This window comes from Trematomus bernacchii, unplaced genomic scaffold (genome assembly GCF_902827165.1).
Source record: "Trematomus bernacchii unplaced genomic scaffold, fTreBer1.1, whole genome shotgun sequence".
Lineage (NCBI taxonomy): Eukaryota > Metazoa > Chordata > Actinopteri > Perciformes > Nototheniidae > Trematomus > Trematomus bernacchii.
In genome coordinates, this window is record NW_022987739.1 from 6,197,454 (window position 1) to 6,210,677 (window position 13,224).

Consider the following 13,224-nt stretch of genomic DNA (forward strand, 5'->3'; position numbering starts at 1 on the left):
AACCACAAATATCAACAAAAGAGGCAAAGTCAAAACAAGGTGCATTTTAATTATTTATTTAGGTGCAAAACGCTCTAAGGTCTCATTCAACCCTAATAGTCCGCTTCTCTGGTGCGCACCAGACGACAGTTTGTTACATTGTTTCATTTTTCAGAAGGTTCGGTTTGTGTTCACACGGGCAAAACTCAAACGGAATATAAACTTTAAACACAAGTCATGTGCACATTTACTACGCCACTGAACATACTTACATTTAAATGTGTACTGCCTGGATTCAGCCATTTTCCGCCAAAGATGTCAATATGGGCCCGTTCTCATTTCATCAAATGTCCCTCCTCGACTCCCCTCCTCGACTCCTATCCTCGAGACTTAGGAGCCCACAGGAGATGCGAGCGGAGGAGCCGAGGAGGGGAGGAGGGGAGGAGGGGAGGAGTCGAGGAGGGACATTTGATGAAATGAGAACGGGCCAATGGCTGCGTTTCACTTCTCTTATTTTTCATTTCCTCGCTCCTCGGTCTCGGTCTCACCGGAAGTTGATTTGTCTGCGCCATCTTGAGTAGCGTCCCAATGGCCTTATTTTTGCCGGAGGAGCGAGGAGCGAGGAGCGATAATGGAGGAGCTATAATCGAGGAACCACCAGACCATCCTTCGATGAAATCCTCAGACACTCGCCCCGCCCCCTTACTGTGTATCGCTCACTGATTGGACGATGCAGCGCATGCACTGATCTGATGCTTCTTGACATGAGAGCAGTTTCCCAGCGGAGTGAAGAAAACACATGAAACTCACGAGAGTCACTCCTCAGTTTATACTGTGTTTTGTTTCAATTCATGTATCATTTAGTTACAAATATGTGATATATCTGAACAACAAAGTGGACAAAAATCATTTTATTCATTTTTTGGAAACGTTTCATGATCGCTTTTTTCGTTTTACATTTTCATTTATTGTCATTTCCATTCAGTCAGTCATTAAGTGCTATTTAAAATGTTATTTTGCTACATAACATACACAAACAAACTAACTAATTACTAAATGTAATTTGATCATTTAAATATTGAATTGTTCTCTCTAAGTAAGATCCCATTTTCAAAAAATTGCGGTCTTACCTTGACTTGAAGATGAAGTCCATTTGCCTATCCTTCTGGACAAAAAATTCTATAACTTTTTTGTAAAAGTCCTCCTTATCTTCTTGTAGTTTCAAAAGTCTATCATAAATCTAATCGATAGATTTATGATTCGAAAATTATAAAAGTAGGGTAGACATGTGGATATTATCCGGCTGAACAAAACGTGCATTTATCTAACAGGTACGTTTCCCACAGATCTTATTTCAAGCTATTTTCTAAAATCCTATAGAGAAACCTCATTGCTTTTTTGCAGCTTACTTCCTGGTTTTAGGACGCGTCACTGCAGCTCTCGTCTCCTCTTATTATACATCCATGCTCTTCACACACCACACTTTTCGCGGCACACGTACTTACAGCCAATCAGCTCTGAATGATGTGAGATGACGTATGGTGGGGATGGCAGCTCTGTGCCCCTATGGTGTTTTTTTTTTTGCCACACACATTACATTGAAAAATATTCTGAGCATGCGCAGTGTAGTTTTTACAGTCACCGTTCACTTTGACAGTGAAAGGGTGGGGCATGATCAGGTTTTGTCCCACATGGCTCAAAACGGCACTGTAGACACTAATTAGAAGAACACAGACTAAAACAGCAATGTACAGACGAATCAGATGATTAAACATGACCTTAAAATATATTTTATATATTTTTTAATTTCTTTTTTTGCATCTCTTTCCATTTTTTGTAATCATTATGTGTAATACTTTCTGCTGACACTAGGTGGGGCTGTGCCCCACCTGCCCCTAATGACCAGTCGCCACAGACTCTATTTACACTATGAACATCCAATCTCAGTATAAGGTTACTGCAGGACAGTGAAGGTTTTGCACTTTATGAATTTACGTTTGTGTTGCTCATGAGTAATTCTGTCATAATACCATGTGTAATATGATGGCAATCTCAAGAGCAACGCAAATGATGCTATCCTCCGCGAACCAGGGTCTTGAAACCAAAACAAATTCCTGTACCCCATGGTACTTTTTAGTTTTCGCCAAAACTATTCCTCAGGCTTAACAGGTTAAAAGTCCCCCTTTTGTCCACAACACACGGTGCAAACAAATACAATCCTCCTGCTGGAAGATGTCCAGAGAGACACTCAGTGTTACGTAACATTTCCTTGTTGGGAATTTTTCCGCCTCTGCCTCCTACAACCCGCAGCCAAATAACATGAGACGGACCATGCCTGCAGGAGCAAACTGAGTTTACAGAGGGTCCTTTTAAACATTTTCATCATGATTTTTCAAGCCCTTTTTGAGTGTATGGACTTCACTAGTTGGCTGTTGATCAGTTTTATAGTGTTACTCCTGACAGATGTGATCAGAAACTGGAGACCAAACAGCTTTCCCCCTGGACCCTGGGCTGCGCCTTTTCTAGGAAATGTCTTGATAGGATTTGACTTCAAATCAATGGAGAAGGTAAGGTGAACAGATTAGAGGACACAAGTTTATCTTTAATATCCTACAGGCAATGTGTCTTTCATAAATAAGCCTTTGCAACACTATAGGCTGGAAATAACAATAAATAAACAATAAAAGCTTGCAACTAAAAAAATGCTTTTGTTTTTGAATGCAGCTCTCTCAGGAGTATGGTCCAGTGTTCAGCTTGAGGATAGGCAGCCAGAGGATGGTGTTTGTTTCCGGGTACAAGATGGTCAAAGAGGCTCTTGTTATCCAGCTGGACAGCTTTATTGATAGACCTATTTTTCCTCTTTTCCATGCTATCTTTAAGGGGACTGGTGAGTATACCTGAACGAGAGTGAGAAAGCCTGAATATTTAATGGCATGCAAAAGTATTGCAGTAGTGGTTTGCCTTCTCCAGGGCAGAACTTAATCTCTTTACGCAGTATCGATAGATTTAACCAAAAGTCATAGCCCAGTAAGTCAACTCACATGGGACAAAGTCTGTGGTCCATGCAGAATAGACTCTCCCCTCTGTGCAACAACAACACTGCACAACAACAGATTAGGGAGTGAAAGAAAGTGTTTCTTTTCAAGAAAGGTGCTCAGAAGTGATATCTAAAATCTGTAAAGGCAGTGAATTGCCTGTTTGCTTTGTTAATTTGCTACAACTGTCCCACAGGTATAGCTTTGAGCAATGGGTACTTGTGGAAAAAGCAACGGAAGTTTGCCAACACTCACCTGCGTTACTTTGGAGAGGGCCAGAAGTCCCTGGAAAAATACATTGAGGTGGAAAACACCTACATCTGTGAAGCTTTCAAAGAGGAACAAGGCAAGTAGAGATTGCTATGTGGAGTGATTTTATATCCTAACATAATTGTTACGACTCGGGCACACAAGAAAATGATAGGACCCAAATGCACGACTCCAGACAAAAGGACGGTTAAAAAAAGGAAATTACTTAAGGTGATTTGCAAGGCAATACAAACACTCATAGTAAACATGGGGTGTTTCTCAATGTCGAGGACACTTCCTTGGTGGGACATGTCTTCCGAGTCAGGTCCTTCAGAGGCTAGGCAAGAATCCTTCCTGGCATTCGGAGAATGAAGGATGGAACAGGCTAGCAAGTGTGCAGGTGTGCGTCATATGAGAGGCCCCGCCTTAAATTGAGCGCGATTTGTTTGAAGACATAACTGATTTGCGAAGATCGAAGATGTACTTGAGTAACTGTATTTGGTAAAATTATAATCTCTCCAGGACAGAACCACTAAACTAACATAACACGTTCTCCTTCTGTTTGCAGCCTTGAAAAAGACCTGGAGGATAAGCAGCCATAAGAAAATCATAAAATCACCATCACCAATCAATAATACAATTTGTATTCATATCATACTTGATGTCTGCAAACCTTTTTTACACATATTGGTGCACATATCATAAACCACAAATATCAACAAAAGAGGCAAAGTCAAAACAAGGTGCATTTTAATTATTTATTTAGGTGCAAAACGCTCTAAGGTCTCATTCAACCCTAATAGTCCGCTTCTCTGGTGCGCACCAGACGACAGTTTGTTACGTTGTTTAATTTTTCAGAAGGTTCGGTTTGCGTTCACACGGGCAAAACTCAAACGGAATATAAACTTTAAACACAAGTCATGTGCACATTTACTACGCCACTGAACATACTTACATTTAAATGTGTACTGCCTGGATTCAGCCATTTTCCGCCAAAGATGTTGGAAATTGGTCCGTGCGCAAAGCATTGTGGGGCTTTTAACACCGCAGAGGATACACATGTGCATCCTCGAAATTCCCCGCAACGAAGGACTCAGTCCTCGGTAGAATTCGATGACGTAGCATTCTTGAAATAGTGGCTCTGAAGGATCCTTCCTTGAGAAACACCCCTGACATGAGAGAGGAGATTACCAAAGTAAAACAGGAAATGACAGACGACAAAATGGTTAGCAGACGCGGACTTGACAATATTAACTTAACCGAGAAATAATACTAATACAAATAAACAAGGATAAAAAAACTAACAAATCTGACGAGACACAACAATAATAATAATATATCATTACTTTAATTCAACATATTCCCAGGAAGGCCATTTAACCCCAATAACATCATAACGAATGGAGTAAGTAACATCATCTCGTCTGTGCTCTTCGGACATCGCTTTGAGTACAGCGATCAAAGCTTCCGCAGGATTCTGGACTTGGACAATGAGGCTATTAGGTTAGCTGGCGTACCTCAGACTCAGGTAATTTCTCATCTACTTTAACTAAACTGTGCTGTAGACCTATAACTAATTATCTGAGAGTTTGTCCCATCAACAGCTGTATGATGCCTTCCCTGGTGTGCTGAAGTACCTGCCAGGACCTCACCAGACTGTGTTAAAGAACTACACGGAGATCTTGGCTTTCCTGAGATCAGAAGTAGTGAAGCACCAGGAAGAGTGGAACCCAGAGGACCCTCGTGATTTTATCGATGTTTACCTGGGAGAGATGGAGAAGGTAAGATATTTGCACATATTTAGTATTTTAGTACAGTATATTACATAAACATGAATGGAAAAATGTATTCCATGGTGTTTTCTGATAAGAGTATCAGACAGACTTCTTTCTGCGGATTGATAGGACTGCACATCATCCTAAATTCAGAGCTTCCTTGAGTATTCAGATTTGAGTATTCAACCAAGCCGTGTAATAACATCAATGCAATGTTGTTGAATCTTTGCCAGAAAAAGGAGGATCCCCAGGCTGGCTTCAACATCGAAAGCCTGCTGATTTGCACACTGGACCTGATAGAGGCCGGTACAGAAACATCAGCCACCACTTTACGCTGGGCCCTGATGTACATGATGCACTACCCAGAGATACAGGGTTAGTATCTGTCTGAATCACATTGGCATTTAGAGTATTCTCACAGAGATTACAGAGTTTTTTGTGCTGTTTAAGGTTATAATGTCCAATGACTGCCTCCTCAATCAGAGAAAGTCCAGGCAGAGATAGACTCAGTGATCGGACAGTCTCGACAGCCCACCATGGCCGACAAGCCCAACATGCCTTACACTGAAGCTGTCATCCATGAAGTTCAAAGGATGGGAAATATCGTTCCCCTTGGAGTCCCAAAAATGGCCAGTAAAGACGCTACACTGGGAGGATACTCAATACCCAAAGTAAAGAACTATTTACCAGACTCGCCCATATATTATAGGTTGAGTTTTGTCCATTATTTTTACACAACGTGACATTTCATGCTTATTTCTGCAGGGAACAACTATTACTACAATCCTTACGACTGTGCTGTTTGATAAGAATGAGTGGGAAACTCCGGATACCTTCAATCCGGAGCATTTCTTGGATACGGAGGGGACATTTCGCAGAAGAGACGCCTTCTTACCGTTTTCAGCAGGTTTGCTTGATATTCCTCCACTAGCTTACAGACAAATTGCTACTAACATATTTCCTGCTATCAAGATTAGAGTTTAAAATCTGTTGCCTATTGTTTCCCGACAGGTAAACGTGTGTGTATAGGGGAGCACCTGGCCAGAATGGAGCTGTTCCTTATGTTCACAGTTCTCCTCCAGCACTTCACCATCTCCCCTGTTCCTGGAGAGATGCCCAGCTTGGACGGTGTGCTGGGTTTCACCAATTCCCCCCAGCAGTTCAGGATGCTAGCTGTGCCTCGCTGATTTGCTCCTATTCCACCTCAGGGTCACAAAACAGTCTTAAGTCCACGTTCGCTGCCAAAAAAACTAAATCAGATCACATTTCTGACTCAAAACTTAAAACTAGTTTGACATGAAATAAATCAATATATAGTTTTTAGTTTTAAGGCCATTCACTCCCATCATCACCCACAGAGATCATTTCACACATTTATACATGCACGTACTCATGTGTATACTCACACATTTAGTAGCTTTGTAGGACTTTAAGATAAAAAATAACCGATTGCTAATGTAACAGTGAAATTACACATGCTAGGTTTGCTAGTAATATTTTCACTTAGCATGAAGATCTTTTAACTAATTAACTAACAATCTACTGTTTCACAATACTTGCCTGATACAGTTTTGATTTATCACTACACTGACAAGCTTTTTATCTACTTGAACTTAGATAATTTAACGACATGGTCATTATGACATTCATGACCTGTCTATTAAGTGTTGCATAATGTTATGCAACACAATATTGCAAATATTTTCCTGCAGCAACAGGATATCAGATGTATTATATTTTCCTATATCCATTAGCTGGTTAAGTATTAGTTAAGCATGATTTTTTGACAAAATAAATCATAGAACCTATACACACAACTTTAAACCTCACTCACATGCCAACTTGAGTGAGATAACATTTCTAAATAAATGCCTACATACATTAACATGCTTTTAATTTGGTATACATAAACTTGTGAAATTATACTTAAAAATCTGTAAAATGTTTTATTCTGTTCAATAAAGGATTTTAGTTGTACCCAAGAGTTTGCCTTTTACATAGTTTTAAAACATTAAGAGAAGTCAGGATTTTGTTGGAAATGGTTGTGTGGAGTCAGCTTAAATAACTTGACCCAAAGCCGGTTTGTTTGCAAAATATTGTAAGAAGTGTGACGTATCTCCTTATCTTTAGAATCATTGACTAACTTTCAGGAATCCATTGACATTTTTCTTTTGAAATCAGGTCTTTATCTGAATTCATCTGAACTCAAAGAGTCTTATCTGCCCAAGAAGACCTTTATCCCAACTGCACTCTATATTTAGGCTTGACTCTATTTACACTATGAACATTCAATCTCAGTATAAGGTTACTGCAGGACAGTGAAGGTTTTGCACTTTATGAATTTACGTTTATGTTGCTCATGAGTGTTTTCTGTCATAATACCATGTGTAATATGATGGCAATCTCAAGAGCAACGCAAATGATGTATTCAAGTAAAAACAAATATATTGCTTTCATATGAGAAAAGCTGGTCCACCTTAAAAGTCAGCTCACCTTAAGCTGCTGTTGTGTTGCTGCTAGCTTCGGGGCTAACCAGGGCCTGTGTAGAGGCATGTGGTCTCAAGGTATTATTAATATAGTAATACTAGTGAAATAAATATCTTAAACAAACTCCTAAAAAAGGGTCAATCAAAAAAGATGATTGACCCTGATGACAAATAACTATGCCAACATCTGACATAATGTTTAGGTACAAAAACCTTTATACAAACTTTGTGAATGATTGATGGGTACCATTACCATTACAAAACCGGTGTTTCATAAGAAAAAAGGAATGTCATAGCTGGGACCGTTCTCCTGCTGCTGACCTAGATCTCTTCAACATGTGGCTCTATCATTTTTTGCTGGGTTCTGACCTCAAGGGGTTTTTCCTGTTTACTTTTATTTTGTTATCATTATAGGAGAGTTCGTCAAACACACGAATCCTCCAAATTATTCTCCAGGACCATTGGCTCTCCTAATTGTAGGGAGTTTTTATTTGTGTCAAATTATTATTATTATTATTGTTATTATTATTATTATTATTTTTACAGCCATCGCAATCTTGTTTTTTGGAACTAGAATTGACACGAGAGGGTGGAGCTGGGTACAACCAAACCCTAGTTTCATAAACACACTGTTGATGGTTAAATGTGCAGCAATACAATGCCTAATGAGGCATCACAATAGCAGTTTTAAGCAAACCAAAATATTACATTGACACCTTGCTAATAGAAGATAAACTACGTTAAATATGTTAACTAAGCGAATTAATGTATAAAACCCAAAACAGACACTTTTCTAAACTGGGTTACTCCCCTAGTGACCCAGGTACTGTCTGCACCTGTTCCTGCTGGTAGTTACTCATTTACATGCAACTGCGCAAAGAATTAGTTAGATGCCTTTTACCCACTGCACTTTATAATTTGGCTTCACTTTATTTAAACCATGACCATCCAGTATCAGTATAAGGTCAATGAAAGACAGTGGAAGATTTGAAAGGTGTGTTATCTGATTGCTTAGCAGATATGTTTGCTCATGAGTTATTACCATCAAATTATAATGGCGTGCTAAGACTTTAATAATGTGACATTAGGTGCAATCATTTATACTATGACAGATATCTTGTTTACCAAGTAAAGTAGGTGTGTCTGTTGCCTGTATGGTCCACTATCTCGATGAACTTTGAGCACTGCCTGACGAATAGTTTTTTCCAGTTTTGATAGTAGTTTTTAGTGCAGGGGAGTGCAGTTTGGCTTCTTGCAAGGCTTGGACCTTTCTCATGCTGTTGGTTTAACTCTCCTTAAGGATGTGGCTTTATAATGTTTTGTCGGCTTTGGACTTCAAGGGGCTGTTCCTGTTTCTTTTCATTTTTATCATAATAGCCGATTTCCTAAAACACAGGAATCCTCCAAATTATCCTCCGGGACCAATGGCTCTTCCAATTGTGGGGAGTTTCTTCAGTGTGGACAGTAAACATCCACATATGTATTTTACCAAGGTAAAGTTGTGAGATCTATTATATGGTTTAGTCTGATGTAGCCTTTTATTTTGAATTTACAATAGGGTTAAGATCTTTCACATCGGGGTTTGTGGGCACTGTCAATGCAGTAGAAGAAGTTGAAAGCCATTTTAATCATCTCGGTTAGTCCACTTGAAGGTTGTTTATTTGCGCTCTCCAGGAGATGTGAAACTAATGGCTGATACTGACTTCTGGTGTTCAAATTGTAGACATGGATGAAAAAGTATTGTCTTTGTACATCTGGTAGCCATTTTTTTCCCCGATGCATAGGTTTAAGCTATGAACAACTTATACAACTTAAAGGGGAATGTATGTGGTAGTGTTTTTGGTATCATCAGTGTTCACTCCTTGATTTACAGCTGGCTGATGTTTATGGGAGTGTGTTCAGCGTCCGCCTCGGCGGTAACACGATGGTGGTTGTGTCTGGGTACAAGATGGTGAAGGAAGCCTTAGTGTCCCAAGCCGACAACTTTGTGGATCGACCTCACAATGAATTGGATAACAGGTTTTACTCCGGAAACAAAAGTGCATAATTCTCTTTCTTTCTCTTATCTCATAGTCTTCAGGAATAACCTCCCTTCGACCTTTAACTCAAATCTCTGCTTATGCTTGCATCTAGGCGGTCTGTTTGTAAGCAATGGTGAAACATGGAAGAGACAGCGACGATTTGCCTTGTCTACCCTACGTACCTTTGGCGTGGGAAAAAACACCATGGAGCAGAGTATCTGTGAGGAGATCCGACACCTGCAGGAGGAGATAGAGAAGGAGAAAGGTGTACACAAAGACACAGATTCAGCTCATTATTAGCAGCTCTTTCGGAGTATAGCGTTGTCTAAACAGTGGACTCCTCTCCTACAGGTCAACCTTTCAGCCCAGCAGGCCTCTTCAACAACGCTGTGTCCAACATCATTTGCCAGCTGGTGATGGGTAAACGCTTTGACTACAGCGACCACAACTTCCAGATTATGCTGAATTATATGTCTGAAATTCTAATGGTGGAGGGCTCTGTATGGGGTACGGTAAGTCAGTCATTTTAATGTCGTTTAATCATTGTCAGATCATTTCTTTTTTTTAAGGATTCTTGAAGTCAATCCTTGTTAACCGTCTGAGCAGCCCATGTCTGTGCCCAAATATGTTCACATAAGGGTAAATATTATGTGGATGTATCTAATTTACAATTTGTTTCTACTGTAGCTGTATGATTCGTTCCCCACACTGATGAAGCACTTGCCAGGTCCTCACAACAAAATGTTCAGTAATTTTGACGCCATCCGAGACTTCCTCAGTCTGGAGATAAAGAACCACAAGAAGGACCTGGACCGCAGTGACCCCCGGGACTATATTGACACTTTCCTTATTGAAATGGAAAAAGTAAGTTAACAACTGCACTTTAAAACACTTTGGAGCCCTTCATGTATATTTAGCATCCACTCACTACAGTGTCTTCTTTGCATCTCTGAATAGAACAAGGATTCAGACCTTGGCTTCACAGAGACTAATCTGGCTTTGTGCTCTCTGGATCTGTTCCTGGCTGGAACAGAGACCACCTCCACCACGTTACAGTGGGCTTTGGTTTATCTCATCAAATACCCTGATATCCAGGGTAGGTGACATGCTAGCACCACACTGAGCTAACTGTAAACACAGCAAGAAAACAACATAACTTGACCTTTATTTGTACTTATAGAGAAAGTGAAGGCAGAGATAGACAGAGTGATCGGACACAACAGACAGCCCAGTATGGCAGACAGACCCAACCTGCCCTACACTGAAGCCGTCATCCACGAGATCATGAGGATGGGAAACATTGTTCCTTTAAATGGACTCAGAATGGCTGCCAAGGATACAACACTGGCTAATTACTTCATTCCCAAGGTTTGTGCAGCCCACAATCATATTTAGTCTGAAAAGGATTGTATCTAAAATGTGGGTGTTGTTGTCAATGGTTGGTTATGAATCTTGTTTTTTAGGGTACGACCTTGATGCCAATCCTGACCTCTGTGCTGTTCGACAAGACTGAATGGGAGACCCCAGACACCTTCAACCCTGGACACTTCCTGGATGCTGAGGGAAAGTTTGTGAAGAGAGAAGCTCTCATGGCTTTCTCTGCAGGTAATCAACATTCACCTGAATCATAACATGAACTAGAACATACGTTTTATCCTTAGATCTTACACTTTCATGTGAGTATACGTTTGTGCACTCTTCAGGGAAACGTGCGTGTCTCGGAGAAGGCCTCGCCAAGATGGAGCTATTCCTGTTTTTCGTTGGTTTACTGCAGAAGTTCTCCTTCTCTGTTCCTGATGGAGTAGAGTTGAGTACAGAAGGAGTTACTGGAGTGACACGAGTACCACACCCCTTCAAGGTTTATGCCAAGGCTCGCTGAATCATACAACATCTCACTGAATAATTTGAATAAACAACGAATGTTTCCTCATCCACTGAGGGCTTGGTGTTCTTTGCCTTTACAATGATGTGTGATAAAGTTGTTTTTACATTGAATACACAAATTAAAAGACATTTCCCTTTGTCGTCATAATGTGTAATAAATTCATTAAGGTACTATCTGTAAATTGTATGTCATGTATAAGTAAAAAAAACTGTAATGATCTGATTTCTATCCATCTTAATACATTTGTTATTAAAAAATATGTTTTGATTTGTTTCACACACCTGGTGTAAGTCTTTGCTTAAAACACAAAAGAACATACACTCATCTTCTTTTTCTTCTGCTTCTCCTTCTTATTACACCAATTAAGTGTCCTCAGAATATTCCTTTAGCAATAAACATCTACAGTACAAGGAAAACAGGCATCCAGCCACACCACGAGCTTGAGAAACATAAGGCACAGTGCTTAGACTTAAGAATCCCTTCCACTTCTATGAGGGCAACCAACACACAACCTGACCTTAAATGGCCACCTGGCTGATTTCCAGAAAAACAAAATTCAACATGCACAATTCCTTATATATATATTGTCTTTAACTCATTCCCCAACAATATAAATGAAATATATGATTCGTTTTTGAAAATACTCTTTGCTAGATCAAATTTAACAATGGAAGTGTCCATCGTTTTTTGTGATAAAAATGTAATTTATGTTAAAAAAATATACACTGTAATAAAAACTAGGTTTACATTTTGCTCATGCTTTTCTAGGACAAATGTAAATGAAACTTTTTTTCATTAATGTTTATTAATTTTAATCTGTCATATAATAATCAAAGCCCTGAAGGAAATAAAGCAATTTAACAGCAATTGAAACACAAGAACCACACATCCGAAAGTATTTGGCTGTGAAATATATAGAGATGATGAAACATCCATATAAATGACATACAGTAGAACAGATATAAACACAAAGCAAATAAAAACAATTAACAGTCACTATTCATAAAATACAGTATATCTGAAAAATATATTGATGAAGTTCTTCTAATGCATTCCACTCACTCTCATCCATTATTAGCTCCAAGGCTCTCTGAGCAGAATATCTTTTGGCCATTTTGCTGGTAGATAATTGTAGTTCTGCACTATACACTGTAATGTGAGGTTATGTCTCTGTTTAGTCCCTCCTCCGGTGTGCAGGTGCGAGGGGGACAGTGCGAGAAAATGTAAAATGTTTATACATATCTGGAAGATCTAAAATGTTTATAATGTTCTAGGATAGTTTTGTGTACACACTACAAAGGGTAAAGATCAAGGGAAAACAGGATCAAACAGCTTTTGTGTGTGTGTGTGTGTGTGTGTGTGTGTGTGTGTGTGTGTGTGTGTGTGTGTGTGTGTGTGTGTGTGTGTGTGTTTAGTTTGTGTATTTCTGTGTGTGTGTCTTTAGTTTGTGTATTTCTGTGTGTGTGTCTTTAGTTTGTGTATTTCTGTGTGTTTTTCTCTGTCTGTCTGTCCTGGTATTGTATCCGGGTCAGATTGACCCGAACCTCTTATGAAGGATATAAATGCGTGTGGGCATTTTTTCATAAGTGGAAAAAAATAAAAACAATTCCACATGTCCTTCAAAATAAATAAGCCCCGGCCATTGAGTTTCAGGTTGAACGAAAATATCCTTATATTTTTTTGTATTCATTGAAAATGGAAATCGGGTCAATTTGACCCGAACACCACACAAGGGTTAAGATTTCCATCTCCATATCTACACTGTACCACAACAAAAGAGAGAGGGTTGAGCTC

The 13,224-nt window shown here is 39.5% G+C and overlaps 2 protein-coding genes across 2 annotated transcripts; both read left to right on the forward strand.

The window, feature by feature from the left end:
- Positions 1 to 1,932: 1,932 nt before the first annotated feature.
- LOC117495392 (cytochrome P450 2J2-like) lies at positions 1,933 to 7,015 on the forward strand. The gene is made up of 9 exons (XM_034146610.1): positions 1,933 to 2,546; positions 2,704 to 2,866; positions 3,211 to 3,360; positions 4,631 to 4,791; positions 4,868 to 5,044; positions 5,272 to 5,413; positions 5,522 to 5,709; positions 5,804 to 5,945; positions 6,050 to 7,015. The coding sequence occupies exons 1-9, from the start codon at positions 2,364 to 2,366 to the stop codon at positions 6,223 to 6,225; spliced, it is 1,482 nt and encodes a 493-aa protein (XP_034002501.1). The 5' UTR covers positions 1,933 to 2,363; the 3' UTR covers positions 6,226 to 7,015.
- Positions 7,016 to 8,732: 1,717 nt separating this feature from the next.
- LOC117495397 (cytochrome P450 2J6-like) lies at positions 8,733 to 11,710 on the forward strand. The gene is made up of 9 exons (XM_034146615.1): positions 8,733 to 9,017; positions 9,398 to 9,563; positions 9,658 to 9,810; positions 9,897 to 10,057; positions 10,233 to 10,409; positions 10,503 to 10,641; positions 10,726 to 10,913; positions 11,009 to 11,150; positions 11,249 to 11,710. The coding sequence occupies exons 1-9, from the start codon at positions 8,826 to 8,828 to the stop codon at positions 11,422 to 11,424; spliced, it is 1,494 nt and encodes a 497-aa protein (XP_034002506.1). The 5' UTR covers positions 8,733 to 8,825; the 3' UTR covers positions 11,425 to 11,710.
- Positions 11,711 to 13,224: the final 1,514 nt, after the last annotated feature.

Coding starts and splice junctions, on each gene's coding strand:
- LOC117495392 (XM_034146610.1), top strand. CDS start 2,364: ATGATTTTTCAAGCCCTTTTTGAGTGTATGGACTTCACTAGTTGGCTG. Junction 4,792..4,867: donor CTGGCGTACCTCAGACTCAG/GTAATTTCTCAT, acceptor TCCCATCAACAG/CTGTATGATGCCTTCCCTGG. Junction 5,414..5,521: donor GCACTACCCAGAGATACAGG/GTTAGTATCTGT, acceptor CTCCTCAATCAG/AGAAAGTCCAGGCAGAGATA.
- LOC117495397 (XM_034146615.1), top strand. CDS start 8,826: ATGTGGCTTTATAATGTTTTGTCGGCTTTGGACTTCAAGGGGCTGTTC. Junction 10,058..10,232: donor AGGGCTCTGTATGGGGTACG/GTAAGTCAGTCA, acceptor TTTCTACTGTAG/CTGTATGATTCGTTCCCCAC. Junction 10,642..10,725: donor CAAATACCCTGATATCCAGG/GTAGGTGACATG, acceptor TTGTACTTATAG/AGAAAGTGAAGGCAGAGATA.